General features: G+C 36.6%; 2 protein-coding genes across 5 annotated transcripts; both read right to left on the bottom strand.

Moving 5' to 3' along the window:
- Window positions 1–3,513: 3,513 nt before the first annotated feature.
- LOC306855706 (ELMO domain-containing protein 1-like) lies at window positions 3,514–13,651 on the bottom strand. 3 transcript variants are annotated; one of them, XM_079394520.1, is made up of 12 exons: window positions 13,561–13,647; window positions 13,057–13,130; window positions 11,388–11,533; window positions 11,224–11,252; window positions 10,523–10,620; window positions 10,316–10,445; window positions 10,021–10,154; window positions 8,971–9,039; window positions 8,567–8,590; window positions 8,223–8,273; window positions 7,680–7,813; window positions 3,514–4,263 (listed from the first exon to the last, which is right to left on the bottom strand). In XM_079394520.1, the coding sequence occupies exons 2-12, from the start codon at window positions 13,071–13,073 to the stop codon at window positions 4,088–4,090; spliced, it is 1,008 nt and encodes a 335-aa protein (XP_079250646.1). In that variant the 5' UTR covers window positions 13,074–13,130; window positions 13,561–13,647; the 3' UTR covers window positions 3,514–4,087. The 3 variants fall into 3 exon arrangements, with proteins under 3 accessions (XP_079250646.1, XP_079250647.1, XP_079250648.1); XM_079394521.1 differs by lacking the exon at window positions 8,567–8,590 and having other exon boundaries at window positions 13,561–13,651; XM_079394522.1 differs by lacking the exons at window positions 8,567–8,590; window positions 13,561–13,647 and having other exon boundaries at window positions 13,057–13,245.
- A 599-nt stretch (window positions 13,652–14,250) lies between these two features.
- On the bottom strand, window positions 14,251–18,650 carry LOC306855671 (solute carrier family 35 member F2-like). Of its 2 annotated transcripts, none has more exons than XM_079394474.1 (9): window positions 18,552–18,650; window positions 17,616–17,748; window positions 17,354–17,540; window positions 16,900–16,961; window positions 16,657–16,816; window positions 16,244–16,400; window positions 15,751–15,803; window positions 15,414–15,568; window positions 14,251–15,148 (listed from the first exon to the last, which is right to left on the bottom strand). In XM_079394474.1, exons 3-9 carry the CDS (start codon window positions 17,502–17,504, stop codon window positions 14,897–14,899), a joined length of 990 nt encoding a protein of 329 aa, XP_079250600.1. In that variant the 5' UTR covers window positions 17,505–17,540; window positions 17,616–17,748; window positions 18,552–18,650; the 3' UTR covers window positions 14,251–14,896. The 2 variants fall into 2 exon arrangements, with proteins under 2 accessions (XP_079250600.1, XP_079250599.1); XM_079394473.1 differs by having other exon boundaries at window positions 17,354–17,526; window positions 18,552–18,648.
- Window positions 18,651–18,682: the final 32 nt, after the last annotated feature.

Genomic DNA, 18,682 nt, shown 5'->3' with positions numbered 1-18,682 from the left:
CTGTTAGGTCTTGACTGTTATGAGTGGGCAGATAAATACTGTCTAAACCATAACCTGTGTTTATGAGAAGACTGAACACCTTGTGTGCACATTTGTCATCACACAGGCATTGTAGTCTCAAATAATGAGACACTTTTGCTTTGTAAGTTTACATAATCACTGGCCATGCAACTAAATATTGTGTGTCTTCTGGTGAAAAATCATAAACTAGCCTTAAACCAGTTTGCTGGCCTAGAAACTGGTCCTAGCTAAGATGGTCTCCCAGTCTGACCAGCTGAAAGGGCACAAAAGCCATTTAAAACTGTCGACAGATCAGTCAGGCCAGTCTGGGAGACTAGCAGATTAGCCTCGGCTGACTGAAGATGTTTTTCAGCTGGGTTGGCATCTTTTATAAATGGCGTTTCAGTTTCGCTGGGATGTCTTATGAATAATAATGTTAAATAATAATTTTGTAAATAATTAATGTTACACATTATATGGGTACTTATAATTCAGATTTCCTTCTTCGAAACACAACATCATTCATTCTGTACCCGCATCTGTTTTCTCCAAGAACATAACCGTTAGCATAAACGCATCTGAAGATGAACGAGAGTCCTGACAGAGAACATGCTCGCAATAGCTTGAACGTTATTGCCTCCATGCGATCAAACTCAGAATAACACCTATTTTTGTGTGTGGCAGTTTTTTTTAGGTTTTATTTTTTTTATTTTCAGTTTTTATTATGGTAATTTTTGTGGTGTGATTTTGTCATTATTATTATTATAAATAATTCTGTATAGCTTTATTTATTTTTTTATATATTTTATCGTTGTTGTTGTTGTTGTTTTGTTTATTTATTTGCATTTTTAATCCAGTGTGGTGGATTAGTGTTAAGTGGAACACTGACTAATGTGGGACACCTAAGCTTCAGTGCGTTTATCTTTTCTTTTACAACATTAAAGTGAACATGTTTTGGCTATTGTGGGACAGTCAAATATACTGTTATTCAATTGATAAAATGTGCATTAAGAAAGTTAAATGCCATACATGTATTTTTGCAAAATGTTTATAATGGTGCTTATAAATGCTTATAATGCACAAATATTATTTGTTTTAAGATCCAGATTTAAAATTTAGAGACTAGAGGACTACTCATTTTTGTTATGAAGTGTTTTTATCATTACAGTTTTCTTAACACATGCTTTTGAAAATACATAGTTTTAATTCTTAAAAAAAATAAGTTTAACAGTTCTAATCATTCCATGTTCCAAAATGTAAATCTTTTTTAAATCATTTATGAAATTTGCTATCATTAAGTCTGATTTTACATTTTTGACTTAATAACATGGTCATTATTATTTTTGAAATAAATTCTTTTAAATGGTATGTGATTTCTGTGTTATATAGTTGTATTTAACATTCCACACGTGAACATATAGGCAGCTACTAGTTTTTTAGACTACTGACGAAGACAGCAAGCACACTGTAGGCCTACTAAATTAACCAAACAAGGTTATGCACATTTAACCAGGAGTGTTAAATGTGAAGTTTGCTTTGTAAAAATTTAACTATTTCTAACCCAAAACATAATGTCCCTGATTTGAGCACGAGCTGTCCCACATTAGAAAATCCACAAATTCTTAAACGATTTGGCACAAGGAGCACTAATATTCCCCTTTAAGTACAATATCTGAAAAAACTATTTTGATTTAATAAGGGAATATCTTGGGGATTTTATAATAAGAGATTTTGATTTATTGTTTTGGCTTCATATGGAAATATGAGGCACAAGTCAAAATTGCCCCACATTACCCTATTAGCAAATGTGGTTGTGAGTACAAAAATTGTGTAATGTGAACAGTAATAGTAATACTAAAAGTTTTACATTTTATAGCTTTAATTTATTTTATAACTTTTTTGTATTTTTTCTATAAATTTTAGTTACTTAGAATGGAAGCAGGAGATTTAACATGCTGAACATATCCATAATTTGTGCAAATTTCCTCAGTTTAAAGCCTGTTTATATAATTCTAAGAATCCATTACATATTAAAATGATGGTAATTGCTTTTCATTTCGTGCAGCCTTTTACTCTGAGGTCTGATGATTTATAAAGCACCGCAGAACAATGATTTAATTTCCTGATAACTCAAAGCATCCTGTATTGTTTTTATGGGAAAGAGCATTTACGCATGTGAAAGAGAACACAAAAACCCAACAGATATATAAACATTCAGCCATGCATAATGATGAGCTTTAATAATGCTTCCATGTATTCCACCTCTAAGGCTTTATGTACAGCAAGTGCTTCTGTCTCATCTGTAAAAGTGCTGCAATGAGAAATATGACACTTTTCACATTTAAAAATCATGTGGAAACACAGTTCAACCAATAGCTATTAAAAAGAAGCTGCTTAACACTGCCAATAGAATAGACATTCACTGCACCGATTAACAATATTAAAATTAAGTTACATTCTGATAACACAATTTTTTGCAGGCAAAAACTAAATCATCATGCAAACCCTGTGACCGTCCATGGTGTTAAAGGGTTAATGGACAAACTTAAGCAAAAAAGCAACATGCATTTGTGATGTGAAACAGCTGTAAAAGTTAAAGAAGAGACCAAAGAAAGCCTGAATTACTCACATTGAGGGCAAAACTTCAGAGTTTTACATTAATTATGCTAATTAGTGTCTTAAGAATACAATAGAGGCACCACTTGTGCAAAAGAAAACAAGACTGTTCTACTAACTGTTCTAAACGTCACTTATTGCTTTGGTGCAAGAACAGAAAAATGGAACATTCCATATTTTTTTGTTTACATCAACACTAATACATTTGTAAAACAATCATGTGCTCTGCATGATAACATTCACAAAAAACACATTATCCTACCATATTTGGCAAGTGAATATTTGATTTTAAGCTCTGCTTCTTGGCAACATGTAGTCTACAGTATGTACTGTACGTATGTGATAGAAGTATGAGATTCAGAATATGAGAGTGACAATAATGGTTATGAAATTATGAATGAATGATCATCTGTAAATACAGCAAGCTGAAATCATTTCCATTTTAAGGATTGTTCTGGGTTCAATGCAAGTTAGACAACATCTGTGGGATAATGTTGATTACCACAAAAATTAATGTTGACTCTACCCTTTTTTAATAATAATAATAATAATAATAATAAAATCTGGCTTACAGTGAGCCATAAATTTGACACTTATAATATCATAAAAGCACTTACATTAATTATTATGATAACATTTACGTATTATTTGAGCTGTCAATCTGTTTAAATCATCGTATTTACAATTGTTTTAGGGTTGTCATGCCAATAATGTTATAAAATTGTCAATAACTTTACACAGGAAAGGTTAGTATTTTTTCACACTAAAATTATACATGTATATGTACTTATGGCTACAGTATTGAAACAGTATTTTAATATTTACAAATTGGCCCCATTCACTTCCATTGTAAATGTCAATGTAAGCCAGATTTTTTTTTTTTTTAAGAATATTTTTGTCGCAATCAACATTATACCAAAAGGTGCTGATTGATGGAGTTTACAAACTTGTACTGAATCTTGAATATTCCTTTAAAAGATTTAATATAATTAAACAAACGTTATCTTTAATATAACAGCTCTGAAAGTGTATGATAGTGTATACAAACAATGGCCACCTGTTTCTAAGTGTGCCTGGTATCAGTGCAGCCTACTGCGGTGGATGTGGGTCGAAACTCTCGCACACCTGAAGCTCAGTGTCTTACCCAATACGTACCAACAGCTCTACCTACTGGTGGATAGGGAGCTTTGTCCTATCGGGAGAGATCTCTCTCCCATCCACATTCAGATAGCTGTAAATATCACAATCAGTGTGAAAGCTGTAAAGTGGTGCACTGTTGCCATGAGCACATACAATCATCATGGTCCTCAGCAGTGCTGGTGATCTTCAGTAACGTCTGGTCGCATGGGCTGAAGGAGACATTGGTGTGAGAATGTGTGAGAAAGAGACCGGCTAAGCAGTTGGCAGTAATGAGACGTGGGCTTTAAGGATGAGAAGGTGAAAGGTCATGAGAGTTGAGGTGAATGAGAAGCTACAGGTTGACCAGGTGAAGGTCAGAGGCAGTGAAGTGAGGACACAGTGCCATGTCAGGGTTCTTCAGCTGCTTCAGGACGCGCTTGTGGAACTTGGTGCGCACGCGATTGAACTCCATGATGTCACATGGATCTTCCTCGATCCAGAACCTGTGGAACTCCTGCATCAGATAACCTTAGAAAATAAATCATAATTAATACATACAAAACAAAAAAATTAATAATATATAACATTTTTAATTATATATAATCATTTATAATTTTGTATAATTACGTACACCTAAATCAATATTTGACCACAAATATAATAATAATTAGTAGTAGTAGTATCTATAATCTTTTATGGAATTGAATTAAATAATATAAATAACGTTATTAACAATAAATATATAGAGAGAGAGATACACACAATATATATATATATATATTAATGTATTTATTTTAAATAATTTGTTAAATAATATACATAAAAATGAATCATTGTATAATTTAAAACTAATATTTGACAACAACAATAATAATAATAAATATGATTTAATAATAATAATAATTATTATTATTAGATTATTTCAGAGAAATTGATTTTATGCAAATTAAATAAAGTTATTAATAAAAACTATTGTATGCATGTATGTGTATATAGTATACAAATAGATTGATAGATATATTTAATAATAATAATTATTATTATTATTGTTATATTATTTCAGATAAATTAATGCAACTTATATAAATAAAGTTATTAATAAATAAAAAATAATGTATGTATGTGTATAAAGTATACAGATAGATTGATGTCAGTCCTTGTCTTGCGTTTCCCCTCCTCTCGTGTCTCTATTTGGCCATCCTCGTTCCTGTTGATTAGTTTAATTAGTAGTTCATGTGTCCCCAGCCCTGCGTTTGATTAGCCCTCACCTGTTTCTGTTCTTCCTCGTTGATTTCCCTGTGTTTATAAGCCCTGTGTTTCCTAGCCCCTGTGTCCGGTCTATCGTCAGTGATGTTCGTCTCTCCCCATGCTCCTCGTTTCCTTGTGTGTGCAATAAACGGCTTATTGGTACTCCTACGTCTCCTCGCTCCTTGTGTCCCGAGAGGGAACGTGACAGAAGACCGGACCGAACAGAAGTAAGCGGCGCTTTTCCACCCCCGCCTTTGTTTTCCGTTTTGAGGAAAGTTTTTGTTTGTTCCAGTTCCCCCCCCCCCCCCCCACGGTGATGGAGTTCGCCGCCCGCCTCCGCGCCCTGATACTCCGCGAGCTACCCTTCGTGGAGTACGCAGAGGAGTTCTGCGGGCTCGCGCGGAGTTCGGAGCTCCATGACGCGGCCATCCTCCACCTGTTCCGGCTCGGGGCCTGTTGCAACTACCCCATGGACCTCCCAGACACCACAGGATTGACCTGGAGGCTGGGGATATACCGGTGTCTGGGAGACTTCCGGGCCCGAGTCGGAGCTAGCCCGCCGTCGTCAGCGGCTCCCCCGAGCCCGCCGCCGCTCGCGCTTCCAGAGCGCCCCCGCGAACTCGCGCTTCCAGAGCGCCCTCCAGTGCCTGCTCCTCGCAGGTGGATTCCTGCGTCTCCGCTGGTCCCAACCAGCACAGCTCCTCCCGAGCGCCCCCAAGTGTTCGCGCTCCCCGAGCGCCCCCACGTGCCGGCTCCACGCACGTGCCCTCCCGCGCCGGCTCCACGCACGTGCCCTCCCGTGCCGGCTCCACGCACGTGCCCTCCTGAGTTCCCGCTGGTTCCGTCCAGCCCTCCTGAGTTCCCGCTGGTTCCGTCCAGCCCTCCTGAGTTCCCGCTGGTTCCGTCCAGCCCTCCTGAGTTCCCGCTGGTTCCGTCCAGCCCTCCTGAGTTCCCGCTGGTTCCGTCCAGCCCTCCTGAGTTCCCGCTGGTTCCGTCCAGCCCCGCGCTGCAAGAGCACCCCCAAGTGTCCGCGCTTCCCGAGCGCCCCCAAGTGCCGGCTCCACGCACGTGCCCTCCTGAGTTCCCGCTGGTTCCGTCCAGCCCTCCTGAGTTCCCGCTGGTTCCGTCCACCCGTCCGACAGAGTCCGCGCTGCAAGGGCGCCCGACAGAGTCCGCGCTGCAAGGGCGCCCGACAGAGTCCGCGCTGCAAGGGCGCCCGACAGAGTCCGCGCTGCAAGAGCGCCCGACAGAGCCCGCTCCTCTGTGGCTCCCAGGGGGGAGCTTCCCCAAGAAAATTTTGGGGGGGGGTAAGAGGGTCACAGCCTGTGTGGCCGGGCCAAGGGCCAAGGCCACACGACCCGAGAAAAATAGGCCGTGGCTTCCCGAGTCTCCAGATCCGCCCTGGCCTCCCGAGTCTCCAGATCCGCCCTGGCCTCCCGAGTCTCCAGATCCGCCCTGGCCTCCCGAGTCTCCAGATCCGCCCTGGCCTCCCGAGTCTCCTGACCCGCCATGGCCTCCCGAGTCCCCTGACCCGCCATGGCCCCTGGAACGGGCACCGCCCTGGAGGCCTCCAGAGCGCCCACCCCCCCTCCCCATTGGATGGTGTTAGGCGTGAGGACACGCCTTCCGGAGGGGGGCGTAATGTCAGTCCTTGTCTTGTGTTTCCCCTCCTCTCGTGTCTCTATTTGGCCATCCTCGTTCCTGTTGATTAGTTTAATTAGTAGTTCATGTGTCCCCAGCCCTGCGTTTGATTAGCCCTCACCTGTTTCTGTTCTTCCTCGTTGATTTCCCTGTGTTTATAAGCCCTGTGTTTCCTAGCCCCTGTGTCCGGTCTATCGTCAGTGATGTTCGTCTCTCCCCATGCTCCTCGTTTCCTTGTGTGTGCAATAAACGGCTTATTGGTACTCCTACGTCTCCTCGCTCCTTGTGTCCCGAGAGGGAACGTGACAATTGATAGATAGAAATATTGAAATATAATATTGTTTGTATTTATTTTAAATTTTCTTTTTTACAATAATTGTATAATTTAAAACCAATAATTTGAATTGTATAAACTGTATAATTTGTCCACAAATATGAAATAATAATAATTATTATTATAAGTAATAGTAGTAGTATCTATAATCTTGTATGGAATTTAATTTTATGTAAATTATTTAAATAATAATATGAGAGAATAATAGAGAATAATATTTTTTATATATATTTATTTAAAAAAAATTGCTTTCACAAAAATTAAAAATTGTATAATTAAAACAAATATTTGGCAATAGCAACAACAACAATATAATAATAATAATTATTATTATCTGTACTCTTTTAGGGAAATTCATTTTATGCTAATTATATTAATATATAAAAATATTGTATGTATGTATACAGATAGTATACAGATTGACTGATAGATAGAAATATCAAAATATAATATTTTTAATGTATTTTTATTTTTAATATTCTGTTTTTAAAACCAATCATATGAATTAAATAAATTATATATTTTGTCCACAAATATATAATAATAACTATAATAATAATAATTATTATTATTATTATACTCTTTTATTGTAGCTTTATTAATCCTTTTACTTATATAATTTACATGAATATATAAATATATTATTGTGTAATATTATTTAATAAGTTGCCTACAAGATTTGTTTTCACAAGGACAACAATGGCAACATTATAACACTCACAGAAGGTCTGTTGGAAGTGCACTAGACTTGGCATCTCTGGTGCCACATTGTACAGATGAGTCTTCAGAGCCCCGCTCACCAGCAGGGAATATGCCAGGTCTGTGATGTTTATGCCAACTATGGCAAAGGAGTATCTGCACCACAAAAGATTTGGGTCAGCACAAAACACAATGTAAAAGAAATCCTTGTTTGGTGTAAATAAACATAATAAAAAGTTAAGACACTGCCAGTGTTTGTCAGCGTGATTCCATCTGTTCTGTGCTTTAATTGTGTCTGTGTGCGCACATGTCAGCAGCGCAGTGATTGAACAGGCTTCCTGCTACACATCAGAGCTAATGCATCCTGAAAGCATCATGACAAGTAGAAGAGCCTGATTCAAATCCTCACACAAAGCATCAGGGTTCAGGCGCTTGGCTACTAATAACTACTGCACACACAGCACAATTATTTTTAACATTCACAGATTTAAGAACTGGTTCTTTGGTTGCTTACTGGCACAAATGAAAAGAGTTTATGCAATAGCTTGCAATATTCTGGACTCACCCAATTGCTTTGTCAAATGTCTTCTTGTCCCACTCAGCTTTGCTCATCTTGCTGTGTGAAAACCCAAAATGTTAGAGTGTATCCACCCAGTCTTGTGCTAATTGTTTTTAAACAGTGCAGTCAACTATAAACGATGACAATTACACACGTTAGATTCACTGGAGAAAAGAGGAAGCATTCACGGTTACTAACCAACGTTATAATGGAGCATAATGCCTTGTGTTTAGAGTGAGGTGAGGTTGGAAGTTTCGAGTTTAAAAAAATAACAACAACACAATACATCCTTTAGATTGAAGCAAAATGATCAAATTAATTTCTTACTGAGAGAGAAAAGATGGGAGTACCTGGCTTCCTCTTTGAAAACGTTCCTGCATATGACAGTGATGGGAATAAAAAAGAAGCAGGAACAGAAATAAAGGAATGTGTGGGTGCATGATGTGTATGATGGTGACAGAGCATGCTGAAGGTGTGATCGATTGCACGGCATGAAAAAAATCACCTATTAAAATAAACATGATATGCACACAGTATAAAGCAATGCACTGATAAGAGCTTTCTGGGGAACTACACCCTAACTGACATCCTGTGGCAAGATCCTGCTGCTGTGTGTTGCTTTTGGTGCGTGTTTGCTAATGTGTGTTTAAAGTTTAAATGTGTCTTATAGCCCATCAGTAATATTAATTATGGGTACTTTTTTAGATATAAATACAGTAGGAACCACTCAAGGGGACCATCTGAAGGATCTGACCTGTGTTTGGGCTGCAAGGAGTCATGAAGAACTTGGAGAGCGGTGGCTTTGTCATGCTCTGCGAAATACCTGCAAATAAAAGAGGGAAAATTAGCCATTGAATTGTTCTGTTCTAAAACCTAGTGAGCTGCCTATGTAGACTGCATTTTAAGGCCACATACAGTAAGTGTGCTCCTGATATGGTGTTTCAAAAGCTAGGCAACTTAATTATGCTACCTGAGCAAATGCTAAGGCACTGCGCAAGCTCATTGAAAAATCTAATAAGGGAAACAAAATGATTAAAAAAGATACATTTCACTCATTAGTAAAAAAGTAGTGATAAAAACTACTTTAATTTATCTAATGTATGTTATGTATGCTTTTTAAGTATGGTGTATCTATTGCTAACTAGTTTAGTGTAATTTAAAAACGTATTTTTTCCAATGTATGTAACGTATAGCTTAGCAACATGCTAACATCAAAATCTTTTGCTAACTGATAAAAACCAGTTATGTATTTATTGCTTAATAGCGTATGATGTTGTTAGCTAGCAATATGCTAATGTCAAGTCTATCACTAACTAATAAAAGCTAGTTCAGTGTAATTCAAAATCTTATTTTACTCAATGTATGTTATGTATTTAATACTATGGAGTATGGTGTTGTTAGCTTAGCAATATGCTAATGTCAAAACCTACCGCTAACTAATAAAAACCAGTTCAGTGTAATTCAAGAGTTATTCTACACAGTGTAAGCTATGTAATGTTTAGCCGATAATGGTATTGTGTTGTTAGCTTAGCAACATGCTAATGTCAAAATCTATTGCTATTATATAGCACAAGCCTACAGTGCGTAAAGCGTTTCAGATTGGTCTTATTAGTTTCCATGATGGTTAGGATGTTTCCAGAAGGCCTGTGTAGTTACTAGACAGCAAAGACACACTATGCTTCGGAACAGACCTAAGATCTGCTATGATGTAGATAACAAAATTTCACTCAAGTGCATGCATTTAAAGGACTATAACGATCTAATGTTTTTGTCCTGATTTCACTTCAGCAGATTCTCAACTCACAGTAGATTGTGCAAGCCCAGGAGACCCATGCCCCTGAAATCAGTCTTGGGGTCGTTTCCTTGGAAACCAATCTCACACCATTGCTTTGAGATGCGTCCAGAGAGAGGAGAATCAGGACGGAGTTCCTTCCACAGCTGGTGAGTGAAAAGATATTTGAGAAAGGCATCACTTTTAGAGACAATTCTGTTATGGCCGAGAGGCAGTGCTACACTGTGAATGGTAGCCACCTATATCTATTTATTAGAAGCAGTAATCAAACGGCTGGCACCCGCTAATAGTGAGTTACTGTTAATACCTTCATGAGCATCTCCTCATGTGCTGGGTTTTCACAGTCATATGGCTCTCTACGCAGCTTCTCCACCTCCACTACTAGGTTTCGGTAACCCACGATCTGGAGCAGGCAAGCCTGGAGAGAGATGCCAAGCCTGGAAGAAGAAAAGAAATACAACATATGTGCTCAAAAAGTATAGTACACTGTATCAGCGAATGATGGGATCCTTACTGTGGGTTTGTGTCAAGGTTGATCTTTTTCAGGGACATTATCTCATCGATAGTCTTTTCCACAGAATCTGGGTGAGCGTTGATGGCAGACTGCAAAAGCTATGGAGGTAGAGTAAAAAAAAAAAAAAAAAAAAAAGTGTTCAGTCATTAGCTAATATACAAAACAACAGCATAATACAGTATGTAAAATATTTAGCCTTCTTGTAGTTTGAGATGGGTTTTAAATCAGCTTATAATCAGTGTTGTTATTCTTAACTAAATCTAATAGTATTAATTAATCATTTTAATTGAAATAAAGCTGAAATAACTAAATAAACTAAATTAAAAATGATGCCTTGGCAAGCAACTGAAACAAGCTCAAGTACTAAAATTAGTAAAATTGAAATAAAAACAAATTAAATAAAGCTAAAGCTAAAGCTAGTCTAAATAAAAATATGCAAAATATGCAAATACGCAAAAAATTACATAAGCTTAAAACTGAAAATATTATTGAGCAAAATGTGAATAAATAATATAATAGTATTTAAATACTACTACTAAATGTACATAAAATTACAAAATGCATAGCATTTAATAATATTATTAAATATATAAATACAATTTAAATATGTAAATAAAAATACAATAATACAATAAATGTGATACAATAAATGTGCAATAAATATAAATAAATAATTTTAGTTCATAAACCTCATGACTTACCTCATGTTTAGAGCATTTGAGTGAGGATTCTGTGAAATTAAAAGAAACATATAATAAGTTACATATAATAATAAAAAAATTTCCCCACGTACCGCCAGGTTACAGATGTAGTTTAGTGTAGTTTTTGCTGTAGATGTACTGCTAAAATTACTGATAGTATTTACCGATCTTGAGCGTCCTTCGAGCACCGGGTTTGTTATTGTAACAGATGCGTTGAAGCTCACATCGTCCAGTCAACTTCCTGATGACAAACTTCAGGCCCCGCCACAAACACTTACAGTACAGGAACACCAGTAACTGGGTCAGTACCCTAGAAGGTTCAGAGAAATAAAGAGGCCTGAATAAAACGACACAAGTCCAATACTGATGATAGGCCTAATACACCTGTGTGTATTCTGTCCCAGAATAAAGCGTACTCACTGAGGTATTTTGAAAGCTCATTATATTTGAGTACTCTAAACCTGAACTGAATAACCATCAGATTTGTTTCCCATGAACACTGCTTAAGCTGTTCAAAGAGAAATGCACATTATTTTTCTCTTATAATGCTCTGATGTCTACAAAAGCTAGGCCTAATCCCCATTGTAAAAAGCATGTCTGTGATTCGAGACAGAGATAATTGGGCCATGATGATGAAATGGGTCACAGTTCTACAAAGATCTGTGTGATGAAAGCGATATATAATTTTGAAAGTATTATTCTTTAAACAGGTTTCATGTCCTGCATGTATCAAGCAGTATGTGTACACCAAAGGACTTACTGACATCTACTATGCATCTGTTTTGAACCAATGCATGGATGAATCCATCCATATATAATATATGCAAAATCTAATTGCAGGCTAATTCACTACAGGAAACGCATTGGACTAGGAATAAACCTGTTTGAATCCAGTTGCTGATTACGTTGAGAGTTACTGCTCACAAAATAGACTCGCCTCCCCATCGGCATGAAATGAATTTGCGGTCAAACCTGTGTTTTGTAAAAACGGTGTTATTGTCTATCAAAGCTATTGAACAGAAGTGGCGTGTCCCGAAGGTAATTTCCTTTTCCAGGAATTTAATAAAAGCCAGTTCTGATATTGCATTATAGGGGTCTCTACCTCTAAATGTCTAGGTGAAATACAAATCTATACTGGTACATTTGGAGCAACCTCTTATTAGGTTTAGTGCCTTTCAACATCATTTATTGTAAACAATATAAGGGGAGTGGAGTGGCTGATAGGAAGCACCTACCTAAAGGCAGGGGACGACTCACCAAGGAATTGTTTATTTAAAAGTATTTATCAGGTTTTTATTATTATTATTATTTTACATTTTCAGAATTAAAAAAAATATATATAATAAAATGAATAATTAAAGATAATAACACTAGTAAGTACATCATGTGTATTAATATTTCATAATTAGGATATTTTATGCAAATAACAATAAAATAATCATACAAATTAGTCTACTTTATATATAGAAGCAGGCTATGTTCCATAATAACAATAATATAATAATAATAAATAATATAATATATATACACACACACAAAATATTGTTATTATTGTGCAATAATGCATGCAATTTAAACTCATGTTATTCTGATGGTGATAATATTAATAGTCTTATAATAATACCTGATAAGAATAATGAATAATTATTTGGTTTCTGTTTTTGTTTCAACATCCATGACATAATTGGGCCATACTACAAAGCATGCAATAAAAAATCCGCATACCGGTGAATTTAATGTGCATTTTTAAAATGGAAAATGACAACTATGATATTTCAGCTTCGAAGCCATATGAAGCGATCTATCACCATTAAGCACTAAAGACGTACTTACCTCAGAAAATGCTTCATCGCGATTGTCTGCTTTGCTACAACAGTATAACTCACATTCGCGGATGGTCTGACCACCTGTACAAAACATAATTGTTTCAAAATGAAATCCAGAGTGTATGTTTATTTAATCGTTGTATTGCATTCAGCCGTCGTGGATACAACAGCGATAATGTCTCGAGGTCGTCAGTGTGGCTTTAGGCGGATTAAGACGTTGCCGTGGGCAACTGCTTCAACAACCAAGCCATGGTCTACACATACACCTTCACATATTTAATGTCTGGTGTGATATTTCACGACAAATGAGCCGTTTATAATACATTCAGGTAGCATTGTTTATATAATACTGACAATCGGAGTCATTTACCGTCGAGACTATTTCATCTTGCAGTAGGTGTTCTTCTGCGCTGTTCTCTATTCTACACCACACATGGTCGTGTATCAAAACAGCGTATCAAATAATACATCAGTGTATCTGATAAAAGATAAATACATGAAAAGAACATACGTTTCAAGATGTCGCTGGGAATGGGAATAACCCTGTCCTCCTCTCTCTGTAAAGCAGGTACCTGTTATTCCTCCATGATGAGCATGTGAATGAGGGAGGGCGGGCGCTTCTGAGCATCGCAATGCAGCGAAGAAAGACCCCAGAAGACCTCTCGCTCCTTTACACACAGACACAACTCGTATATATATTCTATAGAATTGTTTTTCCATAATTTGGAATTTACAGGTATGTATTTGATCTTCCAGAATCAGGGTTTGAAGAGGTCCATAAAGACATTCTAGTGTGGTCCTCAATCAAGGGGTCTCAGTAAACTTTCAAAGAGGTTCCAGGATGACTTGCTGTTATTTAAATTAATAAATTATTATAAATATATCAAAACAATCTAACCCAAAATTGAAATGCTAAAAACTTTTGAAAATTATTATACTAACACATTTCTTTAAACTTCTGGAACAACAAAATGAATATATCAGTACAACCATATAAACAATCAGTTTCATCATTAAGCAAAAGTACCAACAACGTAGCCTTCAATAGAGGAGCCTTCAAATATTGTTTCCGAAAAGTTGAGAACCACTGCTCCAGTGAGACTACAAATAAAACCTATATATTATAATTATTAGACATAACCAATAATTTCTAACTTTATCATTTTTTTGAAAAGTCTTCTGATGGCAGTCACTGGGTTGGCTGAGAGTATGGGTGAAGCATCCGCGAATTTTTAACGGTTAAAATCTGTTCTATAAGCATGTTATAATGTAAAACCAGGTTAGCATATTTGACAGACACCACTACTATAGATTAACTATGAATAATAAAACCACTTTAATGGTCACAAATAATCATTTTCAAATGTGGATACATTGAACAAAATAAACATATAAAAGCAAATGCAATACTAATAGTAAATGTAACAAGTTGAATATGAAAAAATTCATACATCCATCATTTCATCTACAGTTTGTAGTCATTTCATAACTCAAATAAAAATAACACACAAGTGTTAGTTAAAGAATGTTACAAAGATAAAGAATGTTAACATAAGTAATCAGACTGGAAGCAGCATCTCATATGGAATTGAGATGTTAGCACCTCTTAAGATAATACTGTCCAGATCATTGTAGTGCATGATGAGAAGTATCTGTATCTGAACTTCAGTCTCAGCAGATTTAAATAACATTTATATGCAAATTGGTAAAAAATAATTAAATAGACTCAAGGCACACTGAATGTGGATTTAAAATCCATAACAGATTAAACACTGCATTTTGCAAAAATATAGACCCTTCTAAAGTAAATCTGTAAAATTCGATACTGTACTCTACATTGTAGAGCTTTATATCTGAGAACAGAATCCGTTGCAATGTGCTCTGTGACTGGATCCTATCCTGTCCTCATTCTCTTGTCCTTCCTTTTGCAGCCAGTTTACTACAATGTCTCCATCTTGTTGGACATCCGCAGATGAAGCCAGATGATACGCGCTGTCATTAGTGGAATATGACTGATCTGCTGTATAGGTCGGTAAGATGTTGAACATGATGAAACCAAGTGTGATCACCACAAAAGACACAAAATACAGGCCTGAGAACTGTGAAAAAAAAGGAGTTTCATAAACTTGTAAGAAACTGAAAAATCAATGTGAACAAGACAACTTTCAGTATTTAATTAAAAGATTTATTCTATAAAGCAAGCGTCCAAATATCAAGAATCAGTGCTACCACTCAAAATGTCAACACCCCTGGCCAATTATCATTTAGCAAGAGGACCTTTTTGAAGATATTATAAATGTTTTAATCTTTTCTTTTGTCCCGGCATTTTTATTGATTTGCTGAAATTGTAATATTTCCACTCACATTGTAGTGAAAAAGGAACACGCCACAGAAGAGACTGAAGAGGTCGGCAGTCAGCAGTGAGAGGTTCACAGCTGTGGCACTGGTCAGCTTTACCACTACAGGCATGAAACTGTACAGCCCATACATGCAGAGAGTATATGCAACAAAGAGCAGGCCTACAGAATAAACATACAGGTATTTAGAGCATTTATCAAATAAACAAGAGAACTGGAGTTACATTTCCATAACACATACTACATACATTTATTGGCATTTCCATGTAAATGATGACTAGATCATTTTATTATAAGCAAATGTCAACTTTATTATAAGCAAATGTTTAACTAGAGTTACTCACATATTGTCCAGTTCCAGAAGATGACAGGTATAGCTTTGGATTCAAGTATAGCCCTTTAAAATATAAAAATATATACATTTTAAAATGTAATTCATTCCTGTGATGGTAAAGCTGAATTGTCAGCGGTCATTACTCCAGTTTAGTGTCACACGATTCTTCGGAAATCATTCTAATATGCTCATTTGCTGCTCAAATCACATTTCTTATTATTATCAGTGTTGAAAAGTTGTGCTGGTAAACATTTTTGTAGATACCATACTGTTATTTTTCAGTTCAGATCATAAGAACATTTACTTGAAATCAAAATCTTTTGTAGCATTATAAAGTCTTTACTCTCACTGTTTATCAATTGAATGCAGCCTTGCCGATTAAAAGTATTAATTTCTTAAAAAATAAATAAATCCTAGACTAAAAGACTTTTAAAAATGAGAGTCTATATCTCATAGTGGGGGCTTTTTTACTAAGAAAATGAGATGGTGGACATTAAACTTACATCTGCACACCACTGATGAGTGTCCCAAAGAGCCCCATCATGCCTAAGAACTCCACCCTGCTCAGGTTTTTAACTGTGTATTCCTGACAGACGTTAGACACTGCGTACAGAGCAGCACTGACCAGCACGAGTCCATCCCCCAACAACACATGACTACCTGCAGTGACAGAGACACATACAAAGCCCAAGACCAGAGATCAACTATTTTTATGCACAGTCTATGATAAATTCTTCATGTAGCTTCTTTAGTTGTCCTCTTTTTATATAATCTTATCTTTTGTAACAGGAGTAAAATACTCATGAATCATTTTGGCAAATGATTCATGAGATGAAAAACAAAAGAATATCTATAAAGCATAATCAAGGTGCAATTAGATTATGCCCCTTTTTGCCCCCTATTATAAAGTACTTACTTGAGCCTTGGTCTCTCCCTGCCAGCAGATCTGCTCCCACCATCGCACCGACTCCAAGCAAGCACACAGCCACAGCTATAAAATGCAATGGTCTATAGCGAGTTTTCAAGAATTTCCATGAGAGCACCATCAGTACCAGGATCACAAAGCAGTCCAGCAGCTACAACACATAAGTTATTATATTAACTATTATTGTATTAATGTGTGTGTCTTTTTTTTTTTAACTGAATGATATAATCTTACTTGTATACTTGTAAGGGTAGTGAACTGGTATGCCTTCACAACTGTGTAGTTGGCTTCCACATCTGTTAGAGCCACCAGAAAATACTTCCACCACTTTGTTTTTAGAATTTGAACAATATTATTTTCACCAAAAAAAAAAAACAAAAAAAAAAAAATACTGTGATTAATCCAATAAAAATATAAGCCATATATTTTGTACTAGCTTGCATTTCAGTAGGAAAGCTACCTAACAGGGTTTGTATGAGTAGTACATTTTAATTTTGCATGTTGAGGAGAATCAATAAATAATTTAAAAGACTTTAATCCACAAGATAAGCCATGCAGGCATCCTGAAATAAGCAAGTTTATTTCAAATCTGGAGCAATGATAAGCATGCTCATGGAAATTATATTCTGCCCTTCTAATCATCTGATAAAAGCAACGAGTGATTCCTTGCAGGTGTGCTGCAATGTACCTCTCCTGAAGGCTAAGACTAGAGTATAGGTGAGCAGCAGCAAGGTGTGATTGAGGAAGCTTTGCAGCATTGGTGTCTCCACCCTGGCATCTGCCAGATACTGACATGTAACTGTCGTCCCACATATCAGCATCGACAGGGCTTGATCCATTGCAATAGTTTTGCAGAGCTGCCTGTAGGATCAATTCTTAACTTACCATCAATATGACCGTTGTAACTTAAAAACATTAAACATTTTAAAACAGAGACATCTTTAACATACCATGTAAACACATCTTTAAACTTGATATTCCATGAACCACAAAGAAATCTCCCCCAGCAGCTGAGAGCTCCCATTCTTCCATGTTCAATGGAGTTCTCTCCCACTTCACAATCCATATTTTACACATGGAGACCTAGAAAATCCAGAGAAAATGAGAAGAACTTTAGTGAAAGTCACAGGCTTTGATGCTGATCTTAATCCCTTTAGGAATTTATGCACAATAATGTTCACCTCAGGTGGGCCTCTTTAATAAAAAAAATGCCATTCCTTGCTCAATGTTACTTAACGGTCATAAAATCAAAAGGACTCCTCGCCAATGAAAATATTTAAATACAAGTATATAATATTCTATAAGGAAAACCTATACTGACTTGATAAAGACATATAAAAGCCTCTACAAACAAAAAAATTACTTAAAATACTAAAGATCACCATGTAGCAATTACAATAATTTTAAATAAAGACTATTCAAAAACAGTCGTATGGTTATATAAAGACTTATTCAAAATAAGCCTCAAATTGCTGAAGCCTTTCAAAAAAATAAAATAGGCTTAAGTCTGAGTGAACAACTTGTTTACATATTAAAGCTAGTGCTTCGGCCACAAATGCGGAACATCTGAGAAGCTGTGATGTTGTAGTGCGGCAGTTCAAAGAGCACGTGGCGACCTGTCAGGCACTTTAGACAATGTAGGACAGAGCAAACTGTTTCTTGATCACAAAGATCAAAATAGGATGAACTCATTAATAGTAAAGAATTAATAATTTTTCCGTTTTAGGCTAAAAGCTGTGTAACTTCATAGCAAAAAGCTAATCTCATTACGTTGCCTTTTTAAGAGTTAACGTTAGCCATGCTGTTAGCTAGGCTAAAAAACAAAAACAAAACACAACATCACGTGTTTACAAGTTAAAGAATAAAACCAAGCGTCTGTTAAATACCTTGATCCGTCATGTCCGTAGTTTACGAATTATCAGCTAAAACCCAACCACAGTATCATCTTTCAATGAAAGCGAGGAATCAATGCAACGTAAAGCCCCGCCCATTTTTGCAAACAGCCAATTGGAGATTA

Source organism: Barbus barbus (assembly GCF_936440315.1).
Source record: "Barbus barbus genome assembly, chromosome: 36".
In the NCBI taxonomy this organism is placed as follows: Eukaryota; Metazoa; Chordata; class Actinopteri; order Cypriniformes; family Cyprinidae; genus Barbus; species Barbus barbus.
The sequence above is the reverse complement of the archived record's forward strand: the minus strand, read 5'-3'. Positions and strand labels throughout refer to the sequence as shown.